This window comes from Papaver somniferum, unplaced genomic scaffold (assembly GCF_003573695.1).
Source record: "Papaver somniferum cultivar HN1 unplaced genomic scaffold, ASM357369v1 unplaced-scaffold_29, whole genome shotgun sequence".
NCBI classification, from domain to species: domain Eukaryota; kingdom Viridiplantae; phylum Streptophyta; class Magnoliopsida; order Ranunculales; family Papaveraceae; genus Papaver; species Papaver somniferum.
In genome coordinates this window covers 1,589,023-1,616,748 of record NW_020639929.1, presented here as the reverse complement: position 1 = coordinate 1,616,748, position 27,726 = coordinate 1,589,023, and the positions used below count along the sequence as shown (strand labels likewise).

Genomic DNA, 27,726 nt, shown 5'->3' with positions numbered 1-27,726 from the left:
CTGAGAAAACCCTAGTTCTCGATTCATAACAGGACTCAATCCTATTCTTCATAATTAGCAGAAACACCAACTCCTTCTTCTTTTATACATCCTCACGATATAAATTTCTTCAAGCCATAACTCAATTTGACCTCTCGATTTTCAACTGAAGAAGAGCAGAAAAGAAGAACGAAAAAGAAGAAAGAAGAAGAGAGAATAAGAAGAGAAAATGAGTTTCAAAGAAGCAGGTGAAGAGGGGGAGAGGAGACGGCGATGACGAGTAAAAGATGGGTTAAGTGAATTAGATTTTCTCAAGTAATGCCGCCGGTCATCGATCTATGGAGGAGACGAAGCAGAGAAGATGAAGATAGAGCAAAACAGATAGAGTTCGAGTGGTTGGGAGGGTTTGGTGGGTGAATGAAGTGATGGACGGAGTTCGTTGGATCTAGCCATACGGATTGAGAAAAGAATCTGACGGTTGAGATTTTATTTGTGATGCTCATACGGATTGAGACGCATTTGTTTCTTTTGTGTTAATACGAACTCATGTTTTCGGTTTAATTATCAACCTTTAACATGAAAAAAAATCCAAAAAAAATATAATAAATTTAGAACATTATTTTCGACATTCTGATATAAAAAAATCCAAAAAATATAAGAATGAATCGGAAAACGAAAAATGAATTCGATAATTGGTGTGTTTCTTGTGTGCTTTCTCTTTGTGTTTTTGTGTTTCGGGTTTGAATTTCGAATAGTCATGAAGTAATTTTTACAAGTCATACAGGTCATGAAGTAGATTTAGTTCACACTGGTAAACTCAGGTTATAAGATTACTAGAGATGGACCACGAAATTCATGATGGTTCAGACTTCAAACTTAGCTGGATACATCATCAAAATCGATAAATATGAAGCTCAGTGTTGATTAGAACTCCAAATGTGGTATAAAAACATACAAACTATGATCCAAGAACCTATGGGAGGGTTTGACTTCAAACTTAGCATGATACATTATCGAAATCGATAAATATGAAGTTTAGTGTTGATTCGAACTCCAAATGTGGTATAACACATACAAACTATGAGCCAAGAACCTCCGGGAGGGTTTCTTCAAACAAACTTAGCATGATACATCATCGAAATCGATAAATATGAAGTTTAGTTTTGATTCAAACTTCAAATGTGGTATAACAACATACAAACTATGAGTCAAGAAGCTCTGGGAGGGTTCTGACTTCAAACTTAGCATGATACATCATCTAAATCGATAAATATGAAGCTCAGTGTTGATTCGAACTTCAAATGTGGTATAACGGAATACAAACTGTGAACCAAGAAGCTTCGGCAAGGTTCTGGCATATTGTACGCATACGATCGTAACCTGGCCGTGAGTGGACTACTATAAGTCCATCTACTTCGTACGAACGATGAATTCATCCATTACAGGTAAGATTCCTTCGGAATATACCCTGAAACGTTAAACAATCCATGTTCTGGAATATTGTGCGCATACCTTGGCTCCGAGATCGTAACCTGGCGTGATTGGACTACTATAAGTGCATCTACTTCGTACGAACGATGAATTCATTTATTTACAGATAAGATTCCTTCGGAATATACCCTGAAACGTTAAACAAACCATGTTTGGCATATTGTACGCATACCTTGGCTCCGAGATCGTAATTGGCCATGAGTAGACTACTATAAGTCCATCTACTTCGTACGAATGATGAATCATCCATTTACATGTAAGATTCCTTTGGAATATACCCTGAAACGTTAAATAAACCATGTTCTGGCATATTGTACGCATACCTTGGCTCCGAGATCGTAACCTTGCCGTGAGTGGACTACTATAAGTGCATCTACTCCGTACGAACGATGAATTCATCCATTTATAGATAAGATTCCTTCGAAATATATCCTGAAACGTTAAACAAACCATGTTCTGGCATATTATACGCATACCGTGTATACATATCGTCAAGAAGTCTTGAAGTAATATCATGTTCTGGCATATTGTACATTGGTACGTTCTTACATAGTTTCCGACTTATAGTAGTCCACTCCCGGCCATGTTTCGACCTCGGAGCCACTTTCTTTTTCGAAGTCGCCGGAAAAAGGTTTCATCCGTTATATATTAATGTTATCCAATCTCTCTCGGCCTCACTCAATTTCTCTTAGATTCCCATTGGTTTAATTATAAGGTTACCAATTAATTCAAATCAAATTTCCATCCACTTCATTTAATTTTATTTGTTACCGGTCAATCTTACCAAATTTGGTTGACGCATTCATTTTCAATCAGATATATCGGTTTTCGTCTAATTATTCATCATTTTAACCGTATGCGCCGATTGACTATAGTCAATTTCACATGTTATCAATCAATTTTATTCAATATCACTCGACATCACTCGATTGCTCCTGGAGTCAATGGGTTTATATGGTTAACTATTAAATCAAATCGAATTTTCATTTAGTACATTTAATTTCTTTTTTTATCTGTCAGTTTTACTTTATGTTGGTCAACCTCACCTATTTTCTCTTGGATTACATCGACTTCTCATGTTATTGATAATTTTAGCTGAATGTCCATACTCTTTAGTCAATTTAACTTGTTATATATTAACCTTATCCAACATCGCTCGCTCCACACGATTTTCCTTGGATTCCATGGGTATAATTGTATTATTACCTATTAATTTCAAATGAATTTCACCCGTTATTAATCAATTTTATTCAATAGTTACTCGATTTTTCTTGGATTCCATGCGTTTATATGGTTGACTATTAAGTCAACTCAGATATCCATTTAGTTCACTTAATTTATCCGAGACCAAAAATTTCAACTTGGCCAAGCTGATTTCTATTTTTCACCGAGATGAGAACTGATGCGTTAATCGGCATAATTGACCAAGTTCCACAGATTTTTTGACCGGAGGGATTATCGATATAGTTTTAAATTTTCAAGGTTTCGGTAAAGCTCCGAGATCTATTTCATGTTGTAGGATAGTTTTTTGGTTTCTTTTGTTTTTTTTTTCTCATTTGGAACCAGTTAAAACATTAGTAGCCAGAAAAATGACCAAGCGGACTAGGATCGGTTTCAAACGCAACCGATCCATCAACAGTTCCGTGGCAGTTTTGAAATCGAAAACCGAGGTGTATACGGTTTGGTCAATGGTTTTGCCTAAAAACCGGACCGACAGGACATTGTGCACCCCTAATAGTAAACTAAGATAACAACCATGATCCGTATGACACTAATCTAACCAATAAGAAACTAAAATGAGATCATTATCGGTTTCAAATGCCTACTTACAAAACTGACTTCTCTTTTGAACATGTGGTGGCCGCTTAAACTTGGTTGCTCAGAGAGGTTGTACCAACCGATTCATTTTTTAGTTGCTAGGAGTCGGTGCCTCAAAGTGAATAGCTACCTGAGCACTTTTCAAGATGCTATAGATGACTTGAAAGAGTGATGTAGCGAGCAAACACATTCGATCGTGGCTAGATATTAGATGACACAGGTTTGTAGCCGCCAAACTTTATGGCAGTTGCAACTTTGGATGCTTAAACCCTTAAAGTGACTAAAATTATGGGCTCTTGCTGGGATTTTGGTCGCTTAAGCCAGGTTTTCTTGTAGTGTTATCAAGTGGATGTACGCTTCCCAATTCGACCTGTTCTTTAGCCTTTAAACCAGACATTTTATCTGAACATTTGCCAACAAAACCAATTATTAAACATTATGTGGAACTAAACTCCACTTTATATAATTGGTGTATAAAGAAGCTAGCACACTACAATCTGCCAGAGTGCCAGCAGTACATGATTGAGCACCGATAAGTCTACCAAATAGTACTTTGTCTCCTCACTTTTCAGTTACGATTCCCTTATAAATAATCTCATATGACTTCCATTCCCCATCATCCCAACAACAAATCCAATTTTCATATATATCACTCTCCCAGTATCTCTCTAAGATCAGAATTACAGTATGGATGCAAAACCGAGCACAAGAATAGTAGCAACGCGACTATGGAGCGTAGTTAGAGTTGCATTTTTCATGATAAAGAAAGGAATATCCAAAAACAACAAATCACTCATGCTTCATCTTCACAACATCATGTCTAAACGTGGAAAATTGCGGGTAAACTTATAGCAAACTTGATGATGTTCCATCATCCCAACCATTCTTCTCAAGTTTCCTCTTCCAAAATTCCGAGACACTATGAATTCAGTTGTAAAAATAGCCCAGCTGCACACATGAGCAACACCGCCAGCAGTAAGCACAAGAAACAACACCGTGGAAACTTTTCATTTTCAGAAGACGATATGACCTCAGTTATTGCCGTGCATGTAGATACAAAATACCGCGCACCAATCAAGTATGCGAGACAATGAATATCAAGACCAAGCAAAGACAATCACGTACAACTTATTCATAATGACGCACCAGATGACGTCAGCGTAATCACGAGTAAAGTGTGAAGATTGTGCGATGTTATAGAGCACGTGCGAGAAGAGTTAATATAAGCGTGCGTTAGTAACGCACGCCAGATCCGAAAATAAGGGATTTATTAGCTGTCATCCACTATGTAAACCCCTATATAAGGGACCGAGCGACCTTGTATTGAGAGAGATCTTTTTGAGAGCTTAGATAAGAAATTTAGGGAGAGAAAGATTGTTTGTTCTCCAAGTCAGAGATTTCTCAAAATTTTGTATCCAAATTGAAGATCTAATGAATGTTCTTATGAATTTTATGATGATCACTTGAATTGTTCTTTATATTTCATTAAGGGTGTGGTTGTAGGATTTCCTGCAACTACATTTTGGCGCTAGAAAAAGCTCGGAGTGATGTACCCTGTTGGTGGAGTTTTTTAAAAACAAGTTAGAAGATATTCATAATCTTGGAAAAGTTTGAAAATTTAGAAAAACAATCATCATCAGTAAAATCTTTGAACAATCTTTGTTGTTTCAGAAAAACAATCATCATCAGTAAAATCTTTGGTCCTCAAAAAAGTATTTTTATCTTTGAAAAGCGAAAAAATTGTTATAGAAAGAAAATATGGTGAGACAAGAAATTGCAGCAGAACAAGCAGTAGCAACTAGAAGGAGCAGAAGAATCGCTGGAAGAAGGAGAATCGAAGTTGCTGAATCATCAAGGATGAGAGAAAGAAATAATAGGGGATATCAAGTACAAACACAGATCCAGCGCGAACCAGTGGAGAACAATACCATTAATTATGATAGAGTAAGCATTCATACTTCACAAATAGACTCAACAGAAGAAGAAGAATAACAAAGAACTGTAGAGGAAGGACTTATAAAAGGAAATGAAGAGAACATGACAATCGAAGAGCTTCGACAAAGACTGGTTGCATAAAGGAGGAGAGAAGATGAAGAGCGTGCGAATATGACGCGCCAGAATAATGAGTTAAGAGAAGAGAACCTAAGATTACAGGATAAAAGATCAAGAAGCACCACACGCTCAAGGTCAAGGTCAAGCAGGAGTACATCAAGACGTAGCCAATCTAGTAGAAGAGATATTATACTAGAACCACCTTTGGATAACATTGCCGAGAACTTTCAAATAAATGACGGTTTACAGGATCCACGCGGTGAACATCGCATAGAAAAACAACCGATTGATGATCGGTACGTACATCATGGCGAAGATTACCACACGCAAGAGGGTAACAGAGGTAATATACATGAACAACAAGGCGAGCGGTATCACGTTCGTCATGATCAAGATGATGAGAATGACTCAGAACAAGGGAGAATGATATTGCACGGAAGAGAAATGCTAAGACATCAACATGATCGCGCAGACGAAGCTGAGAGACATAACATCGCACAGATTGATGCAAGAGATGAAAGAGAGAGGCGTATGAGAAGAAGATAAGAAGCGGAAGAACAACAAATACAATAGGCGATACGTCAGAGCAGGCGTAAAAATAGAGAAAGGCAAGCAAGGTTGAAAAGGACAATGCAACCAGGTGGTGAATGAAAATATCTTAAGAGAGTTAGAAGAAGTAAGAGAAATGATGACAACAAGAAGAGAGGGAGGGAGGCAGCAATATTATATAAAGATATATCAAATGAAATTAGAATATGCGCGAATAACTAGTGACTCACAATTGGTTATCCGCCAAATAGAAGGGACATAAATCACAAATGAGCCATCCTTACAGAAGTACAAGAAACTTGTCGCAGAGCTATCAACACAAATTCCAAAAATAAGTTGGAGACACATATCAAGGAAAGATAATAGATTAGCAGACACATTTTATTTTATTCCATCTATGATGGTAGATCCAACCGCAAGGTGTATAAAGATACAGACGCTCTTTTCGCCTTCTATCAAGAAGGAAGAAGAAGAAGACGCATATGTAACAATAGTAGAAAATGCATAAGAAGAGCAAGCGAACAAATACGCAGACTAGAGAACCCAACTCCATTTGTATTTAGAGAAAGGAGAAATCCTGAAAAACAGGTTGGAGGCACACAAGTTAAAGAGTAGACAAACAAATTATGAACTAAGAGATGGTGTATTATATCGAAGATCATTCCTTGGACCATCGCTTGGATGTTTAATGCGAAAAGAGGGGATGGAAATTTTGAAAGCATTACACTACGGGGATGCTGGGAACCATAGTGGAGGCAGATCTTTGGCGTACAAAACAAAGATACAAATATATTACTGGCCCTACATGCATGAAGACGCGAAAGATGTATCGAGGCGGTGCGAAGAATGTCAACGTCACAGAAAGAAAATACATGCACCAGGAGTGACACTGAGCTCATCAACAAGTGTGTGGACATTTGGAAAATGGGGATTAGACATTGTAGGTCCATTTATACCAGGAACAAGGCATAGGAGATATTTAATAGTAGCAACAAATTATTTTACAAAGTGGGCAGAGGTGAAAGTAGTGCAACATATTCGAGATAAAGATATATTCACATTCATATTTTAGAATATCATTTGTAGATTCGGAATCCCCACACAACTAGTTTCCGATAATGGAAAACAGTTTGAAGGAGAAAACATAGAAATGCTACTTAATACATTCAAAATCCAAAGTGGAAAATCCACTCCTTTGTATCCACAGAGTAATGGACAAGCTGAGGCAACCAACAAAACAATTGCAGATATATTGAAGAAGAAGTTAGAGGGATACAACAAAGGATGGTGCGAACAAGTGCACAATGCAGTATGGGCACACAGAACAACCAGGAGAGAAGCTACAGGAATGTCACCTTTTTGCCTGACATATGGAGTTGGGGAGGTGTTGCCAACTGAGGTTATCATACCTACAACTCAGAAAGAAGCATGGGAAAAGAATTTAAGCGCGGATTTAATCTTAACAAATCCTGATGATCTAGAAGAAAGTAGAGAAATTGCTTTGCAACATATGGAAAATTACCATCAAAGGATAGCTCGAAAGTATAACAAGCGCGTTAAAGAAAGAGAATTTCAGCCAGGAGATCTAGTGTTGCGAAGAATACCGCCCTATGAAAAAGGAGGAGATGAAAAGCTGGAAAAAAGATGGGAGGGACCATACATAATCAAGAGAATAGTTGGGAATGGAGCGTATGAGTTGATAGACCCTGAGGGGAGGAGTACTGGTCGCAAGCTTGAACATCCATGGAACATATTATATTTAAAGAAGTACTATCCATAATTCATGCGGCAATAGTCGCACACATGAAGAAAGAAATCCCATGTAACTGAGAGTGAAGTGTGCGAAACTGAAGATGCGAATTTATAAACATTCAACAAGGATATATTATTCAAACATATGAATAAATTTGAAGATTTCTCTCTTTTGTACATAATTTTCAAAAAGGAAAAAAATAAGACCTTAATGGAAGGCATCAAAAGTAAAGACTCCAATTAGGGAGGCTAGGTAACCAATTGTGGCGTGCACCCTAGTTCGCATACAACAAGAGGCAACAATAAGACCTAACACGCTTCATAATTGGGAAAACCTAGTTAGCATGGCTCAAGTTAAATCTACACTGACCCTGGAGCTTGAGTCATGGAGATTTGAGGTGAAATAAAATCCCATCCAGGAGAGGCGCCTAAGTCTAAAGATTAAGGTGACAAGGTCACTCCTAAGGATTGCAGAAACTCGATCAAGGTGCCGAGGTACACGGTTGAGTCAAGACTGCCTGGGGCGTATGGAGCGTACCTTGGCGCTCTTGACAAGTCTTGATTATGATGCACTCGTTCCGAAGAAACCCCACTTAGGGTGCGATCTCGTAACCATAAATCATATCGGTGGAGAGATAAGAGATCACGAAAACAACTGGTTGTTGCATCACTGGATGGGAGGAGCCCACTTAACCCGATAGGGGTTAAGCTTCCTTGAAGGGGCAATCAGGGGGAATATAAGGACGACACCCTCCATTAGGGAGCTGAACTGTGTCAAAAGACGCAAATATCATGAGGATTTTTACTCACGGGAGTATTGAGGCTTGTCGTATTTGCACATCAATAAAACCTGCAGAGGCAATAATACAAGAAGATGATAAGGCGAGATTAATGGGTCATTGAATGAAAGTGTAAAGACCTCCTGCGATCTCGTCGCACATAAACAATATCATAGACTAGTGATAGACCCATTTATGTGTCTATTTTGAACTCAATTATGTATATTGTTAGTGCTCGATTTATATTTATTTGGTTTTTTCTGTCTTTGAAGAAATAATCTTTTGGGGAGAAATTGGCTCGAAAAGTGTTATTCACACCCGTCAAATGGATAAGGGGCACCCAGTTGATAAGGGGTGACCCCAGGGCAACTACTATTGGCAAGCCAGAACTGGATATGGGGAGGTCATCTTCCAAAATTCAAATTCGGTAAAAAGGCGGGAAAATTTGTTGCAGTGAAGAACAGATTAGGGTTCTTGATTTGGACGAGATTAAATGAGATTAAATCACTGATTCTCATGGACTGGACCTCTTATGGGTATATAATTCTGATTTGGGCATTTTATTGGGCTGTATTTGGCTATTTTTTTTCGTTGAAGCAAAACAGAGGAGGAAAAGTTATGATACTCTCAGGCATGAATTTGACTGAGATGTAATTGGAGAATATCACGGGATTGGTTTTTGTTCATCTTGTTGCGACAAGAAAGGAGTGGTAACGATTTCGGATTGGAAGAAAAAGGAGGTTTCGATAAAACAGGGAGTTGATATATTTTCTCGGGTTTTCTGGATTTAGAAAGGGGAAGTTACGTAGAATAATATCTTCCCTGTTTGATTCTACTCTATCTTTGGAATGATTCTGGAAAAATAAGGACGCATAAAAAGAGAAAAAGAGGGAAATATTTACGTGACTTGCAGCGAGAGGAAAGGAGAGATAAACTCGGATTTAATCGAGCTATATGGACCCTGTGGTATATATATAGAGTGCTGATAACCACATACGGGGGATCTGGACTTAAGGCTATGGTCAGAGGCCAGAGAATCCAAGAAAGAAGACTTGCAGAGAAGCTCTCTGCTGCTGCTGAAGAAGAAGAAGGAGACGAAGCACATTAGACGCACAAACATAGCCGCTGATTCTGCTGCAATACAAAACTATCGTTCTTCCTGCAGTCTTATTTCTTCTGTTTCCATTGTAACAGTCATTCTGTAACACTTATAAACGTTGCAGTTGAGCTGTTTTACTATTTTATCATATTTCTTCAATAAGAACACCTTTTTGAGCCATGAAATATTATTTTGAGCATGTTCTTGACATGAGGAGCTAAACCCCATCACTGGGACCATGGAGGAAGCCATGTTTCACAATTTATTGGTAACTATAATCGATTCTTTATGACTTTTGCATTGTTTTTAATCGATGTATGATTTTTATTAAGTAGTTGTGACTTCGTTTGATGATGTATGCTTAGACTTAGAGCTTTTGATGCATCATGATTGTGATGTATAATTAATATTTTACAAAATCTACTTTTGGCAAAGAAAAGAGTCAACAAAAGATTTAGAATTGTTATGAATCATTATATGAACCAATTGAATGTGATTAGTGGTGAAATCCTAAGTCCCAGTACCTCCCGATATTGTGGCACTCTTGTATATATTTCCTATAGTTAAGTCTGGAATCAATCTCAACAAGTGATGTGATTTGTAGATAGTGGTACAAGTGGTTCGATTCTCAGACTTGTGAAGGATATTAGTTAGACTTAAATTCTAAAATTAAAATAGAAAACTCACTAAAAATTACAGCAAACTCAATCAAAGATGATATCAATACTAAAAGAAACACTGAGGCTAAGATTCCACTATTTTCCAAGTTCAAAGTGATTAAACCAATACTTATATTTATGCAATTTTCTCGTTTAATTTGATTCTAAAATATTGCAACAAGTAGATTTTCAAAAGTAGTAATTGTAAATACCAAGTATGAAGCATCAAAAGTCTTAAAACTAAGCATACTCCATCAAAATAGATCACAATCACTCAAATAAAAATCATATTCAATAATAGTTCAAGGCAAATAATCATATAATTATTGCCAATAAAAAGATAAAATAGAATATACCACTTTTTGTTGGAAAAATAGCTTCCTCTATCGCCTCAGCAATGGGGTTTAGCTCCTCATATTAATCATGATCTCAAAATATGTGTTTGTTGCTCAAAAGATGATTAAAAGAGTGAAAAGTAATAACACAGAATGTTTGCAACAGTGTATTGGTGTTGCAAAACATATGTTACAATGGAACTATTACAGAAAACTGTTGTAATTACTGTTGCTTTGTCGCTGATTTTAAGACCTTAGAATACGACTGTCCTGCACAGATTAATGTTCTTCAGCTGTTAAACAACAACACTGTTCTGCGACTGTTTCCCGTGCGTCAATGTTTTTCGTGTTCTTCCTCTTCAGCAGCAGCAGAAACAGAGTTTGGTAAAGCTGTGATTTCTTCTTCTCTGGCTCTCCTTAGGTTCCCAAACTCTCGACACCTCCTCTATATGACCCAAGACATCTATTTATATCAAAAATACCGATTAAATCTCTCCCAAATATTCCAAAATTTCTTTCCTTCTCTTCACGGCAAAGTTGCAGCAATTTATTTTTTTATAATTTCTACGCGTTTCTGAGCTTTCCTTTTTATTCTAAACTCTTCCTTAGATAGATACAAATCTTTGGGAAGGTTTACAGCACTTTAATCTCTCTAAAATTCCCTAAAATAGGTCACACACGTGACTTTTCATATTTTCTGTTGTGATAAAAATCCGTCGATTGAGCCCAGTCTAATCGACTTTAACACCCATATAAGATTCCTAGACCCATAAGGAGTCTATCCTATGAAAATCAGAGGTTTAATCGACCTCAAACTCCTCCAAATCAGGAACCCTAAAATCTGTTCTTCACTGCACCTACTTTCCCGCCAAAACCTGGTTTTTGAAATGTTGAAGATGGTTGCCCCTTATCCAGGGTAGGGGTGCGATTAGCAGCTGCCTGCAAATGGGATGCCCCTTAGTAATTAGGTTACCCCTTATCCAAAGTGAGAGTCTGAATAACAAATGTCCTCCGGGTGCTTTCCGACAACTTTTCGAGCCAATTTTTTTCCAAAAATGTTTATTGGCCAAAAATACCTACAAATAAATAAAACACCATAATAAGTACAAAAATGAGCCTTAACAATATATAAAATCGAGATAAATCGGACACAAAAATGTGTCTATCAACAAGTCCGAGCGAATGATACTTTATTTACCACTAAAAAATTACATCAACTAGGCAATATAAGACCTTTACTTAGGAAGGCCAAATAAGACCTCATGATAAAACTAAAATTCGCACACTATGAGCAAGCTGTGCTACCTTCCCGCTTGGGCTAAATGGGGTTCTACCGGGAAACCATAGATTTTTTAGTTTTCGCATAACATTGTTTTGCAGGAAATATTAAAAGAAAAAAAAGATGCACAGAATTACCCACACATTTCTTACAAGGAACATAATAAGAGGCAAGTATGGGAATTAAAAAAAATGATATATTATCTTCCTTGTCAAGAAACGAACGTTAAGAATATGAATATGTTTCGAGTACACCAAAATGTATTTGCAAAGACATAAAAGGAAATTTAAGCATCATTAGAAGAAACATCTTGATTAATCGCAGAAGCTTCAGCGTTGATTTCGCTGTTAGGATCTTTGGATAAGCCTTCATCAGATCCATCCTTTTCAAGCTGATTTTCTTGAAGGGAAACTTCAATATCTTCTTCCTCATCGCTTATACATAATCAGTATCAGGCTCAGGAAGTTGCTCATCATCACTTATTTCAAGAGGCGAGACAGTCACCAAAAGAAATGAGTTGTCTAGGAGAATTTTGTTCACAAGAGCTTGAGCCTTAACATGAGCTCCACGAGCGACACCCTTCTCAGAATTTCTTTGGCCAACCTCCATGAAACTTTGAAGATACAAACATCTTCTCTATGCTCGATCACGAGAAGAAGTAAGAGCAGCTGAGAATCTCGCAAGTTCTTTGCGAACCTTATCCAAATCAGATCTCAGCCGAGAGATGGTGGATTGATGCAATTTCTCAGCCTCTGCAAAAGAAACATAGAATTATAACAAAAAAAAAGCTTTCACAACAATCAAGATTTAAGTAATAACCAAAAAGGATAAGTAAATTGAGGCAGTAAGCTCCATATGACCACCTTCCCTATGCGAAAGGAGATACTGAGCTAAACCAAAACCATTATTCTTCATATCTTCCATAGCCTTATCGAAAGCATCACCAACCAAGCCTTTAAGATGAGATCGAATCTTCTTCTCATCCAAAGAAAGAGAAGTCTTCTCTTTTATAAGAGCATCATAAGATTCTTTTAACTGAGTATGTTGTTTTCGAAGTTGGTTCATCTTTACAGTCAAGTTTATCTTAATATGAACAATCTTTTCATTCTGGGCGGTTAATTCCTTTGTTGATTCATCATGATGATTCCTTAATGTGCAAAGAGATTCTTCTTGGTCATCACAAATTTTCTGGAGAATAAGATATTGACGCGTAAACATTGCTTCTTTCTTAAAAAAAGATCGTTTTTCCTTAGATAGACCTTGGTTTTCATCTGACAAAATTTGATGTCTCAAATCAACACTATACAACAGATCAGATAGATGGGAAACTTGGGAACCCAATTCCTCACATTGCTAAACTAAATAGACATTCTCATTTGATAGATTTTCAATCTGGTCAAGCGAATATGAATGCTCATTATTTAATTGATTTATTTGGTTCTGCAACTTCTCATTGTTAGCGCGAGCATCTTCAACGGAAAATTGAAAATCATACCTCTCCATAACCTGCTTCTGATTTAAATCTTAACGTGCGCACGAAGAAATTCAAAAGACATGGACACAAAAGATAAATTACTTCTAAAAAGAGTTGAAAAGGTAAAGATAAAAGCACCTCTAAGTTCTTGATTCTTGCTACGAAGACTTTCGGTTCCAGAGAAATGATATAAGAATAAATAAACAATTCAAAATATCCTTCAGCCAAGATCATACGGCGATGAGATTCTTGGAAGAGAAATGATATAAGAATAAATAAACAATAAGATATTTCTAATAGAGACATATGCGAAAGGATACTTACCAGGAGGTCAAGCGCGATATGGACGCTCAGGTCAATCTGAGAGAAGTTCTCGCTCCTTGTTGCCTTGTTTGGTGAAAAAACGCATAATAGCTTAATCAAAGCATTACATATGCGAAGTTTAAAGGGATCAGTAACAGATGATTGAGCATCATTTGTAATATCAGATAAATCTTGGGAAGTAGGATCAACTCCCTCTAGGACTCCCTTGTCAATAGAGATGGACTCCAAAGAAAGGGAAGAAAATTTAGAAGAAGGAGCGGATGTAGAAGAAGCAATATTCATAAATACGGGAGCAACAATGTTCTCCACAGGAGTGACGTTTTCCACAGGTGCGACGTTCTCCACAGATGCGGGAATATTCACAAACAACGGAACATTCACAAAGGTAGAGACAGTCTGATCCACTGATGATGCGGTCACAGTTGCAGGATAATAAATTTCCTTTACCGCATGATCAATTGCAACATCTTCCTTAGGAGAAGAAATTTCATTTGGATAAGCAGTTATATCCAAAGGAGTAGAGGCAATCAAACCTTGTGTGGGAGCGTCAACATTAGCGCAAGAAGGAACCTCGACTTCCTTACAGTCAAAATCAGAAATGATAAGATCAATGTTGAGTGTTGGGCTTTGCGAAATCTCTTAATCTTTAACTTCTTACCACCATCAATCTCGCGTTCAGAATCCTGCGAATAACAACATAGATAAGAAATAGAGGCAACAATATTGTTTTACAAGAAAGAAAATATTTCTTACTCTTTTGTTCTGCGACGGATTCCTCTTGAGAGATCCTTTGAATTTCAAGCTTGAAGAAGAATTAAGGTTAGGAACTGTAAATTTGGTATTGCAAGAAGAAGAACTTTTGCTGAAACAGAACCAGTATGGGAATGAAAACAACAATAGATCAAACAACAGAATCAGAAAGAGGTTGATTTGAAATTAAAAACAAGCAAATGTATTTGACAAGATTAATCTCAACAGAGTATACAAACCTTTGGTAAGGATCCATAGGAAAAACAGCAAAATCAAAATCAGGACTTCGAAAAGATGAAGATGAAGAAATTTTGAGATGGTGGAGAAGATGAAGATTTGCAGAGAAATCACAGAGATGAGAGGGGAAGACGAAGTAAAATAGAAAAGGTTATCTCTCCTCAAATCCAGTTAATAAATAGGTAAAAATATGACCGGTTAAATTCAGACGTGCCGGTAGAAAGGGGAAAGAAGTTAACACGTGTAAACGGTTACACTGAAATCACGGAAACATGTCGGAAGTTAAGAATATGAAAAGATGAACGGGTGCGGCAGAATGAATTAAGAATTTCTCATATCGCTCTCTTTTTCAAAGAAATGACATGAGAAGAGGCAAAATGTATATACAAAATACCGCACGCCCATCAAGTATGCGATACAATGATTATCAAGACCAAGCGAAGACAATCGCGTACAGCTCCGAAAATAAGGGATTCATTAGCTGCCATCCACTATGTAAACCCCTATATAAGGGACCGAGCGACCTTGTATTGAGAAAGATATTTTTAAAAGCTTAGACAAGAAATTTAGGAGAGAGAAAGATTGTTTGTTCTCCAAGTCAGAGCTTTCTCATAAATTTGTATCCAAATTGAAGATCTAATGAATGTTCTTATGAATTTTATGATGATCACTTGAGTTTTATTTAGATTTCATTAAGCGTGTGGTTGTAGGATTTCCTGCAACTACAGTGGAAAAACTATTTGAAATTTTGAATAACCAAGTGATGACGGAAAACGGTAGCTCCACAATCCCTTCACCTTATTTACTTGGGTTGGGATTTGGATGCAGTCCAATGGTAAGACAATTGCGAGTGACGGATTCTCCATTTCCATTGAAAGATACCGTTGTCGATAAAATTGAGTATCATGTAGATGAAGATTCCGAAGAGTTTATTGAAATATTTTACGCTCAACTGAGATCGCAGAAAAGTAAGATCTCCTTGGAATAATCGTATGCACACAACACGTATGTTTCATGCAATTGAATATGTTTTGAATTTTCTTAACTTATGTAAATCAAATAGTAGAAAAACAATACAATATTAGTTTCACAAGTAAATCCATTTCATCCGCAGTAAATACCAAATATTAAGATTGTAGTTGCAGGAAATCCTACAACCACATCCTTAATGAAATCTATAGAACAACTCAAGTAATCATCATAAAATTCATAAGAACATTCATTAGATCTTTAATTTGGATACAAAATTATAAGAAAGCTCTAACTTGGAGAACAAACAATCTTTCTCTCTCCTAAATTTCTTGTCTAAGCTCTCAAAAAGATCCCCCTCAATACAAGGTCGCTCGGTCCCTTAAATAGGGATTTACATAGTGGATGACAGCTAAGAAAACCCTTATTTTCGGATCTGGCAAGCGTCATTAACGCACGCTTACATTGACTCTTCTCGTACATATTCCATAACATTGCATGATCCGCACACTTTACTCGTGATTAGGCTGACGTCACCAAACATGTCATTCTGAATGAGCTATACGCGGATCAGTACTTCGTATGCATTATTAGTGTGCGGTATTTTGTATCTACATTTTTCCTCTTCCCATGTCGTTTCTTTGAAAAAGAGAGCGATATGAGAAACTTCAATTTATTTTGCACACCCATTCACCTTTTCATATTCTTGTCTACCGACATATCTCCGTGATTTCAATGTAATCGTCTACACGTGCTAATTTTCTCCCCTTTTTATCGGCACGTTCGAATTTAACCGGTCATCTTTTTCGTCTTATTTATTAACCAGGCTAGAAGAGAGATAATATTTTCTTCTTTATTTCGTCTTCCCTTCTCATTTCTGTGTGTCCTCTGCAAATCTTCATCTTCTTCAAATTTCTTTATCTTCATCTTTTTAGGTCTCGCTTTTGATTTTGCTGCTGTTCCTATGGATTCTCATCAAAGGGTTGATTTTAATTTTATTGATCTTATCTCTCTTTCTGATTCTGCTGAAACTGATCTTATCTGTTAAAATCATAGTGCTAATGTATTGTTATATTAGTCCCCATACTGGTTCTGTTTCAACAAAAGTTCTTCCTCTGGCCATACCAAATTTATGATTCCCAACCTTAATTCTTCTTCAAGTTTGAAAGACAAAGGATCTCTCAAGAGGAAACCATCGCATAACAAAGGAGTAAGAAATACTTTTTCCTTTATGAAACAATATTGTTGCCTCTGTTTCTTATCTGTGTTGTTATTCGCAGGATTCCGAGTGCGAGATGGATGGTGGTAATAAGTTGAAGACTAAAAGAGTTCGCAATGCCCCCACGCTCAACAAGAGTCTCATTATTCCTGAGTTTTACTGTAAGGAAGTCGAGGTCCCTTCTCGCGTTAATATTGATACTCCTACACAAGGCTTGATTGCCTCCGCTTCTTTGGATATAACTGTTTCTCCAACCGAAGTTTTTGCTGCTAAGGAAGATGTGTCTATTGGTCCTGCGGTAAAGGAAATTTTTGCTCCTTCAACTGTAACCGCACCATCAGTGAATCAGACTGTCTTTACCTTTGTGAATATTGCATTGTTTTCAAACATTCCCGCATCTGCAGAGAACATCGCACCCGTGGAAAATGCCACTCCTGTTAAGAATATTACTGCTCCTGCATCTATGAGTATCGATTCTTTCCTTCTTCTTCTAAATTTTCCACCCTTTCGTTGGAGTCCATCTCTATTGATAAGGGAGTCTTGGAGGAAGTAGATCCTGGTTCTCAAGATTTATCTGATATTATCAATGCCGCTCAGTCGTCCATTACTGACCCTTTTAAACTTCGCATCTGTGATGCTCTGAGTAAGTTATTGTGCGATCTTCCACCAAATGAGGAAACAAGGAGAGAGATCTTCTCTCGTATTGACCCAAGCGTCCATATTGCTCTTGATCTCTTGGTAAATTCTCTTGCTCATATATATTTTTTATTTTAATTATTTTTACTACATATTCACGCTCATCTTATTTTTCTTTCAGGAATCTCACCGCCGGATGATCTTGGCTGAGGGATATTTTAAATCTAATAATTCTGCGCTACAACTCGCTTTAGAGAAAGAAGTCAACGAGCTAAAAGGGGAACTCCAAACTGTAACTCTGGAATCTGAAAGTCTTCACAACAAGAATCAAGAACTTAGAGGTGCAATTCTCTTCACTCTTACAGACCTTTTTAAAAGTAATTTATCTTTTTTGTCCATGTTTTTTAAATTTCCTCGTTCGCACATTATGATTTAAATCAGAAGCGCATTATGTAAAGATATGATTTTCAATTTGCCGCTGAAGATTCTCGCGCTGACAATGAGAAGTTGCTGAACCAAATGAATCAGTTAAATAACGAGCATTCGTATTCGCTTTACCAGATTTAAAATCTAACAAATGAGAATGTCTATTTAACTCAACAGTGTGAGACATTGGGTTCCCAAATTTCCCATCTATCTAAATTGTTAAATAGTGCTGATTTAAGACATCAAACTTTGTCAGATGATAATCAGGGTCTATTCATGGAGAAACGGTCTTTCTTAAAGAAAGAATCGATGTTTTCGCATCAATATCTTGTTCTCCAGAAAACTCCTGATAACCAAGAGAAATCTCTTCGCACGTTAAAGAATCAGCTTGATGAATCAACAAAGACCTTAACCGCTCAAAATGAAAAGATTATCCTAAGTAAGATAAATTTGACAGTGAATATGAACCAACTTCAAGAACAACATGCCCAGTTAAAAGAATCTCATGATTCCCTTATGAAAGAGAAGGATCCTCTCTCTTTGGATGAGAAGAAAATTCGATCTCGCCTTAAAGGTTTGACTGGTAATGATTTTGATAAGGCTATGGAAAATATGAAGAATAGTAGTTTTGCGTTAGCTCAATATCTCATTTCGTAGAGGGAAGGTAGTCATATGGATCTGACTGCCTCAATTTACTTGTTCTTTTTGATTATTATTTAAATCTTTGCTTTACGAAAACTTCGCTCCGGTTATAATTCTGTATTTATCTTGCAGAATCTGAGAAGATGCATCACTCTACCATCTCTCAGTTGAGATTCGATCTGGCTAACGTGCGAAATTCTCAACTGCACTTACTTCTTCTCGTGATTTATCAGAGAGAAGATGCTCGTATCTTCAAAATTTCATGGAAGTTGGCACAAGAAATGCTGAGAAAGTTGTCGCTCGTGACACTCATATTAAGGCTCGAACTCTTGTTAATAAAATTCTCCTTGAGAGAGCACTTCCTTTGGTGACTGTTCAACCTCTTGATATAAGCGATGACAATCAGCTTCCTGAGCCTGAAAGTGATTATGAGTATGTGAGCGATGAGGAGGTAGATCTTGAAGTACCCCTTCAAGAAAATCAACTTCAAAAGGATGTATCTGATGAAGGTTTATCCAAAGATCCTAATAACGAGATCAACGCTAAAGCTTCTGTGATTGATCAAGATGTGCCTTCCAATGATGTTTAACTTTTCTTTTATACCTTTGCAAATGTATTTTGGTGTACTCGAAACTATTCCCGTTCTTATCGTTCATTTCTTGATAAAGAAGATAATATATAATTTATGTTAATTCTCATACTTGCCTCTTATTATATTCCTTGTAAGAAATGTGTGGATAATTTTGTGCGTCTTTTTTCTCTTTTAATTTGTCCTGCAAAACATATGTTAGTACGAAATTTAATTTTCTCATGAGGTCTTATTTGGCCTTCCTAATTAAAGATCTTATTTTTCCTAGTATATGATATTTTTTCTGTGCGAAGAGATCGCAGAAGGTATATACACTTTCGTGCGATGACCTATTGATCTCGCCTTATCATCTTCTTGTATTATTGCCTCTGCAGGTTTTATTGCCGCGCAAATACGACAATCCTTAATACTCCCGTTAGTAAAAAGCCTCATGATATTTGCGTCTTTTAACACAATTCATCTCCCTAATGGAGGGTGCCGTCCTTATATTACCCCTGATTGCCCCTTCAAGGAGGCTTACCCCTACCGGGTTAGGGTGGGCTCCTCCCATCCAATGATGCAACAACCAGTTGTTTTCGCGACCTCTTATCCCTCTGCCGATATGGCTTATGGTTATAAGACCGCACCCTAAGTGGGGTTTCTTTGGACCGAGTGCATCATAGTCAAGACTTGTCAAGAGCGGCCAAGTACGCTCCAGACACCCCAGACACTCTTGACTCAACCATGTACCTCGGAGCCTTGATCGAGTTTCTGCACTCCTTAGGAGAGACCTTATCACCTTAATCTTTCGATATAGGCGCCTCTCCTTGATGGGATTTATTTCACCCCAAATCTCCATGACTCAAGCTCCAGGGTGGATGTAGATTTCACTTAAGCCATGCTAACTAGGTTTTCCCAATTGTGACGCGCGTTAGGTCTTATTATTGCCTCTTGCTGTATGCGAACTAGGGTGCACGCCACCATTGGATACCTAGCCTTCCTAATTGGAGTCTTTACTTTTGATGCCTTCTATTAAGGTCTTATTATAAGGTATTATTTTTGCATTTTTGAGAATTATGTTTAAAAGAGCGAAATCTTCAAATTTATTCATATGTTTGAAAATATATCTTTGTTGAATCTTTAGAAATTCGCATCTTCAGTTTCGCACACTTTACTTTCAGTTACATGGGATTGCTTTCTGAATGCGTGCGACCATTATCTCATGATTTATGGATAATACTTCTTTAAATATAATCTGTTCCATGGATGTTCAAGCTTGCGACCAGTACTCCTCCCTTCAGGGTCCAACAACTCATACGCTCAATTCCTAACTATTCTCTTTATTATGTATGGTTCATCCCATCTTTTTTCCAGCTTTCCATCTCCTCCTTTCTGATAGGGCAGTATTTTTCGCAACACTAGCTCTCCTGGTTGAAATTCTCTTGCTTTAACGCGCTTGTTATATTATCGAGCTATCCTTTGTTGGTAATTTTCCATATGTTGCAATGCAATTTCTCCATTTTCTTCTAGATCATCAAGTTTTGTTAAGATAAAATCCGCGCTTAAATTCTTTTCACATGCTTCTTTCTTAGTTGTAGGAATGATAACCTCCGTTGGCAACACCGCCTCAACTCCATATGTCAGGCAAAAGGGTGACATTCCTGTAGCTTCTCTTCTGGTTGTTCTGTATGCCCATATTTCATTATGCACTTGTTCGCACCACCCTTTGTTGTATCCTTCCAACTTCTTCTTCAGTATATCTGCGGTTGTCTTGTTAGTTTCCTCTGCTTGTCCATTACTCTGTGGATACAAAGGAGTGGATTTTCCACTTTGTATTTTGAATGCATTAAGTAGCATTTCTATGTTTTCTCCTTCAAGTTGTTTTCCATTATAGGAAACTAGGTGTGCGGGGATTCCGAATCTACAAATTATGTTCTCAAATATGAATGTGAATATATCTTTATGTCGAATATGTTGCACCGCTTTCACCTCTGCCCATTTTGTAAAATAATATGTTGCTACTATTAAATATCTCCTCTTCCATGTTCCTGGTATAAATGGACCTACAATATCTAAGACCCATTTTCCAAATGGCCACACACTTGTTGATGAGCTCAGCGCCGCTCCTGGTGCATGTATTTTCTTTTCGTGACGCTGACATTCTTCGCACCGCCTCGATACATCTTTCGCGACTTCATGCATGTAGGGCCAGTAATATCCTTGTATCTTTGTTCTGTATGCCAAAGATCTTCCTCCACTATGGTTCCCAGCATCCCCGTGGTGTAATGCCTTCAAAATTTCCATCCCCTCTTTTCGCGTTAAACATCTAAGCGATCGTCCAAGGAATGATCTTCGATATAATACACCATTTCTTAGTTCGTAGTTTGTCGCTCAACTCTTTAACTTGTGTTCCTACAATCTGTTTCTTGGGACTTCTCCCTTCTCCAAATACAAATGAAGTTGGGTTCTCCAGTATGCGGCTTTGTCCGCTTGATCTTTTTCTGCATTTTCTATTATCATTACATCTGCATCTTCTTCTTCTTCCTTCTTGATAGAGGGTGAAAAGAGCGTCTGTATCTTTATAAACCTTGCGGTTGGATCTACCATCATAAATGTAATAAAAGCAAATGAATATGCTAATCTTTCCTTGATATGTGTCTCCAACTTATTTTTGGAATTTGTGTTGATAGCTTTGCGACAAGTTTCTTGTACTTATGCAGGGATGGCTCATTGGTGCTATATGTCTCTTCTATTTAGCGGATAACCAATTATGAGTCACTAGTTATCCGCACATCTTCTAACTTCATTTCAATTGCCAACTGCAATGCGTGCACCACCGCTTCATATTCGGTTTCATTGTTGGTGGACGCGAACTCCAACCTGAATGAGTATGCCATTCTCGCTCCCGCTGGTGAGATAAAATCTATTCCGATTCCATTACCTTCTCCGTTCGATGATCCATCCACCCGTATCTCCCATCTACTGTGATATGTCAACAGGTATTTAGGGATCCCATGCTCTTCATCTACATCCATCATTTCTTCCATACCTTCGTCTTCTTCTAATGGGAATTCTGCCAAGAAATCTGCAATAATTGGCGACTTTGGTGAAGATAATATTTCGTACTTGATCTCAAAGTTCCCTACTTGAACATTCCATCTTTCGATTCTTCCATATCTTTTGGAATTTTTCATTACTGACTCAATTGGTACTGTCGTTAATACCTTAATCTTGTGGGCTTGAAAATAGATACGAAACTTTTGTGTTGTTGTTGATGGTGGTTTTTAGATTAGGGTCAAAATCGTAAAACTGTACATCTTACATGACGTCATTATGACCATTAGCACATTTATAGAATCAATCAGCATGCCTACGTAAGAATTACCGGGGTACCCTTTTTTTTTTACATGGGTCATGTTCCACGGCAGAACCATTAACACTGACTGACATTATCTATGCCAAACCCTAATTCTCATGCTACCACGCCAAGGCATGCCAACCATGCCAGCCACACCACTGTGACAATGGAATACCATGCCAACCACATCTCCGCGCCAAGGCATGCCAACCATGCCAGCCGCACCACTGTGCCGACGGCATACAATGCCAGCCACATCTCCGCTCCAAGGCATGCCAACAATGCCAGCCGCACCACCGTGCCAATGATATGCCATGTCAGCCGCACCTCCGTGCCAAGGCATGCCAACCATGCCATCCTCACCACTGCGCCAATGGCATGCCATGCTAACCGCACCTCCACGCCAAGGCATGCCAACCGTTCCAGCCGCACCACTGCGCCAATGGCATGCCATGCCAGCCGCACCACTGCGCCAATGGCATTTCAACCACCTTGAAGCGCCATACCATGCCTACCTTCCCTATGCGGCTACCAAAACGAAGGCGTGCGATGATCGATGACCACCCTTCCATCTTAGATGCAAATCTTAGCCGTCCAAGGTCGCCAAACAACGCATGGTAACCTTTGGCCAAAAACCCTAGTTTTGGCCACGCCAAGGCATGCCATGCCACATGTGCCAATGGCATGCCAACCACCTTGCCGCGCCATACCATGCCGGCCTTCCCTATGCGGCTACCAAAACGAAGGCGTGCGATGATCAACGGCCACCCTTTTATCTTAGATGGAAATCTTAGCCGTCCAAGGTCGCCAAACAACGCATGGTAACCTTTGGCCCAAAACCTTAGTTTTGGCCACACCAAACCGCGCCAAGGCATGCCATGCCACATGTTCCAATGGCATGCCAACCACCTTGCCGCGCCATACCAATCCGGCCTTCCCTATGCGGCTACCTAAACGAAAGCGTGCGATGATCAACGACCACCCTTCCATCTTAGATGCAAATATTAGCCGTCTAAGGTCGCCAAACAACGCATGGTAACCTTTTGCCCAAAACCCTAGTTTTGGCCACGCCAAACCGCGCCAGGGCATGCCATGCCACATGTGCCAATGGCATGCCAACCACCTTGCCGCGCCATACCATGTCGGCCTTCCCTATGCGGCTATCAAAACGAAGTCCTGCAACAATCAACGACCACCTTTTTATCTAAGATGCAGATCTTAGCCGTCCAAGGTTACCAACTAACGAATGGAAACCTTTGGCCCTAGTTTGGTCGCGCCTAAATAAAGCCAAAACCCTAAATTTTGGCCGCGCCTAAACTAGGCCATATTAAAGCCATACTGATCATGCTTTCATGTCACTAGCCACCAAAACGAAGGCCTGCAACAATCAACAACCACTTTTTCATCTAAGATGCATATCTTAGTCGTCCTAGGTTACCAGCTAACGCATGGAAACCTGTGGCCCTAGTTTGGTCGCGCCTAAACAAAGCAAAAACCCTAACTTTTGGACGCGCCTAAACTAGGCCATATTGAAGGCATATTGATCATGCTTTCATGACACTGGCTACCAAACAAAAGATTTACAATAATCAACGGCTACCTTTCCTCTTAAGATGCAAAATCTCGACCGTCGAAGGTCACCACCGAGTCGGCAAGTCTCCCAAGCTCAACTTTCCATACAACAACAATGATGTGTTTTTCAAAGTTGTTGTAGTAGTATGATTCGTTCAAGACTTGTGAAAGCGGATTTTTAGATTTTTTTTTAATAAATAAAAATAGCGAACTAATTTAAAAAGATGTTGTGAAAATTATGGAGAGAATGGGACTAGGTTTCCACCATTGGTTGATAATTAGGGATTTAACAAAACAATAATTATGCAACTCAACATTCAAATTGATTCTAATAGTATAACCTAGACATGTAGATTTCCAAAAGAATAGATGTTAATCCAAGCATAGAATATCAAAACCCTAAAGCAAGCATATTCTATCAAGAGAAAATACACCTAACTAATCAAAATCATATAAACAATTTTTAGTTCAATGCAAAAATCATAATAGAGTTGTTGTAATTAATTAATAAAAATATATCACTTTTACCGAAACAACGACTTCCTCCATAGCCCCAAGGATTGGGTTTAGCTCATCATTGTGCAAACACGCTCAAAATATTTGTTCATTGATGGTTTTTCAAAATGGTTGTAGTAATAGTGGTAAAACTGGGTCTTTTCAGACTTGTGAAGAAAATAATTTTTTAGATTTAAATTAAAAATAAAAGATAAAACAAATTCAAAATTCAAAATTATGTAAATATTATGGAAAGACCAGGGTTTAGGATTTCACCATTCACCAAAAATTCATGTGATTCAATAATAATTATTATCATGCAATTCTAGACATTATAATTCAAATCAAAAATAATGGTGATTCTAATCATTGCCTAAATCAGATTTTCAAAACATCCATTGTTAATCGCAAGCATGAAATATCAAAAGCAATAAACCAAGCATATTTCATCAAGAGAAAACACAATTAATTAATAAAAATCATTTATCCAATTTTCATTCGGTGCAATTAATCATAAAAGGATTGCATAAATAAATTTAAATGAATTTTACCACATAACTTTTGGAAGAATGGCTTCCTCCATCACCCCTGGGATTGGGTTTAGCTCCTCATCCCAAACACACACTCACAAGATAAATTCATGGCTAAAATAGGTGTTTTTATTGATGTATATAAGATGAAACAGGAATTAGCAACGCTGTAGAAGTGTTACAGCGTCACTGTTACAAAGGGGTAAGTGCTATTGAAGACTGTTGTAAACGATAAGCCTTTACTGCTGTAAAACAACGACACTGGTATTGTTATTTAATACTGCTAAAGAACGACTGACTATGTGAGTCTGTTCTTCGTGTTCTTGAAGCTCTTCAATGGCAGCAGCAGCAGCAGCACTGTCTTCTCTGTAATCGCTTCTCCTCGGCTCTCATGGACTCTAAACTCTCTCCTAAGGTTTTCTAACCCTTCTATGATGAAAACACATCTATTTATAACTATCCAACTCCCTAGAAACTCGATCAAATCCGAGAATAATCTCATTATTCTTCTCGGGCAGTTTGGAGAAAAATCACTTTCCTGTTGATTCGCGTGGTTTTGTCGGCTATTCTCTCGTATCCAAACTATTCTCTGACTTGGAATGAACTGAATTGGTATATATCCACGCAAGAATATCCCATAAATCTCTCTGACCAATCCCAAACCCTAAACAGAGAAGTCGTATCCTGTTGGGACTTTGATAAATTATTCCGACTTATCCAGCCCAATTGGATGGGTCTAGACGATTGCATTAGGCCTGTTATGTCTTCTAGAGTCCGTAGGTACCAAATACACCCGTTTAATCTCCTCAGAACTCGCTAAGAATTCAACTCCAAAACTGTTTTCGCTGCAGCCAATTCTTCCCGCCAATTTCTGTTTGAATTTTGAAGATGACCTCCCCCTATCCAGTTCCGGTGTCCCTTTAGTACATGCCCTGAAATGGGGTGCCCCTTATCCAAATTAGGGGTGCCTTTAGCAATTCTTCTTGGATGTTTTCTGCACTTTTTCAGGGTTCCTCCGGGGTATTTCCGGTACACTATCAACGGCAATCCAAGGGCCACATTTTTAGCCAATTTTGCCGCAAAGCCTTATTTATCCAAAAACACCTACAAAAGCATAAAAGACCATAATAAGTACAAAATCGAGCACTAATAATATATAAAAATGAGATATATTAGACACATAAATGTGTCTATCAAATACCCCCAAACTTATTATTTGCTAGTCCCGAGCAAATCAAAACTACAAAATAAAATCCTAACTCACTGTCGCAGGCATCGTCGATTGCATTTAGCGTATGTAATAAGCCTTTAAACCCCTAGGTGGCCCTAGTGGCCGAGTTATAGTCTCGGGAGGGCTTACCAGAGATATACCCACAAAATCTTTACTCCAGACCCTAGCTATCTACGCAGAACCTCGGAAAGCACTAAAGAACCTCCTTGGTTGGCATACTTATTGATTATTGGAGGAAGTACCCTGATGCGAAATTCCAATTGTTGTACACGAGTTTGCACTCAAGCATACTAAAATTCATATAAAGTGACAGAGCTCTACTCAGATAGTTTCTGGACATCATAAACCGGAGTCAACCAATCACATGGATAAATTAAGAAGGTGGATGTACATGGATGATGTTGACTAAGGTGAACCTATCCTAATGGACTGAGATATTGGTCTTGACTAATATCAACACACTGGCATATACAAGGGAACCAGTGGTCGATAATCCTAACTCTAGGTCAACTCAGCTGGCATATACAAGGGTACCAGTGGTCGACTTTATTGTATTTATTCCGGTTGGTCAGTGGTCTGGCCTCAATTTTTCAATTTTTTTTTTTTTGGAATCTCAGTCACTCTATTTCACCCTAGTAATGGTAAAAATAAAACAAAAAGAAGTTATCAGGATTCTTCGATGTTTCCATCACGAGGATATGGCGAAACTACCATTTTTTTTTCCAACACCTGAGCTTTGTGCTTTTATGAATAGACTTTATAGATGTTTCCATCTAGTCAGATTGGTTCCTCAACTCCTAAAACCAAAATGCTTCCATCCACTTAGATTGGATAGTGCCCTCCTTAATAACGATAAATTTCTAGGCTCTGGAGTTTATTTATTACAACTTAAAACTAACAAAAAGTTTCTTCCCCACCCCCAAACTTAAATCTAACATTGTCCTCAATGTTTCTAATGAAAGAGCAATACCAAAAGAATAATAACACGAGGCAAAGGTAAAGAGTGAAGTTGGAAAGATAGTACCTGGGTAAACAACATGGAAGAAAGTAATAAACAACATACAAACCGCCTCGATGGTCAATCAAAGGTAAACAGGGTCCTCCAGAGGGACCTCCACAACATCACCTATAGGCAAGGGCTCCAAAAAGGGTTTCAATCTCTGACCGTTAACCTTCGAAGAACTACTACCATCCGGTGACTCAATTTCCATAGCTCCATGAGGAAAAACAGTGCGAACAATAAAAGGACCCGTCCACCGAGAACGCAACTTCCCAGGGAAAAGATGTAAGCGGGTATCATACAGAAGAACTTTTTGACCTGGAGAAAATGTCTTTCTTAGGATATTCCTATAATGCACAAGTTTCATTTTGTTCTTATACTCCTTCGCACTATCATACGCATCTCTACGAATCTCTTCCAACTCATTGAGCTGGAGTTTCCTATGGGCTCCTGCCTTGTCAAGTGAAAAATTTAACTGCTTAATAGCCCAATAGGCTCTATGC

The 27,726-nt window shown here is 38.2% G+C and overlaps 1 protein-coding gene across 1 annotated transcript; it reads left to right on the top strand.

The window, feature by feature from the left end:
• The first annotated feature begins 5,394 nt into the window (after positions 1-5,394).
• Positions 5,395-5,886, top strand: LOC113341368. The gene has a single exon (XM_026586274.1). The coding sequence runs from the start codon at positions 5,395-5,397 to the stop codon at positions 5,884-5,886; it is 492 nt and encodes a 163-aa protein (XP_026442059.1).
• The last annotated feature ends 21,840 nt before the right edge of the window (positions 5,887-27,726 follow it).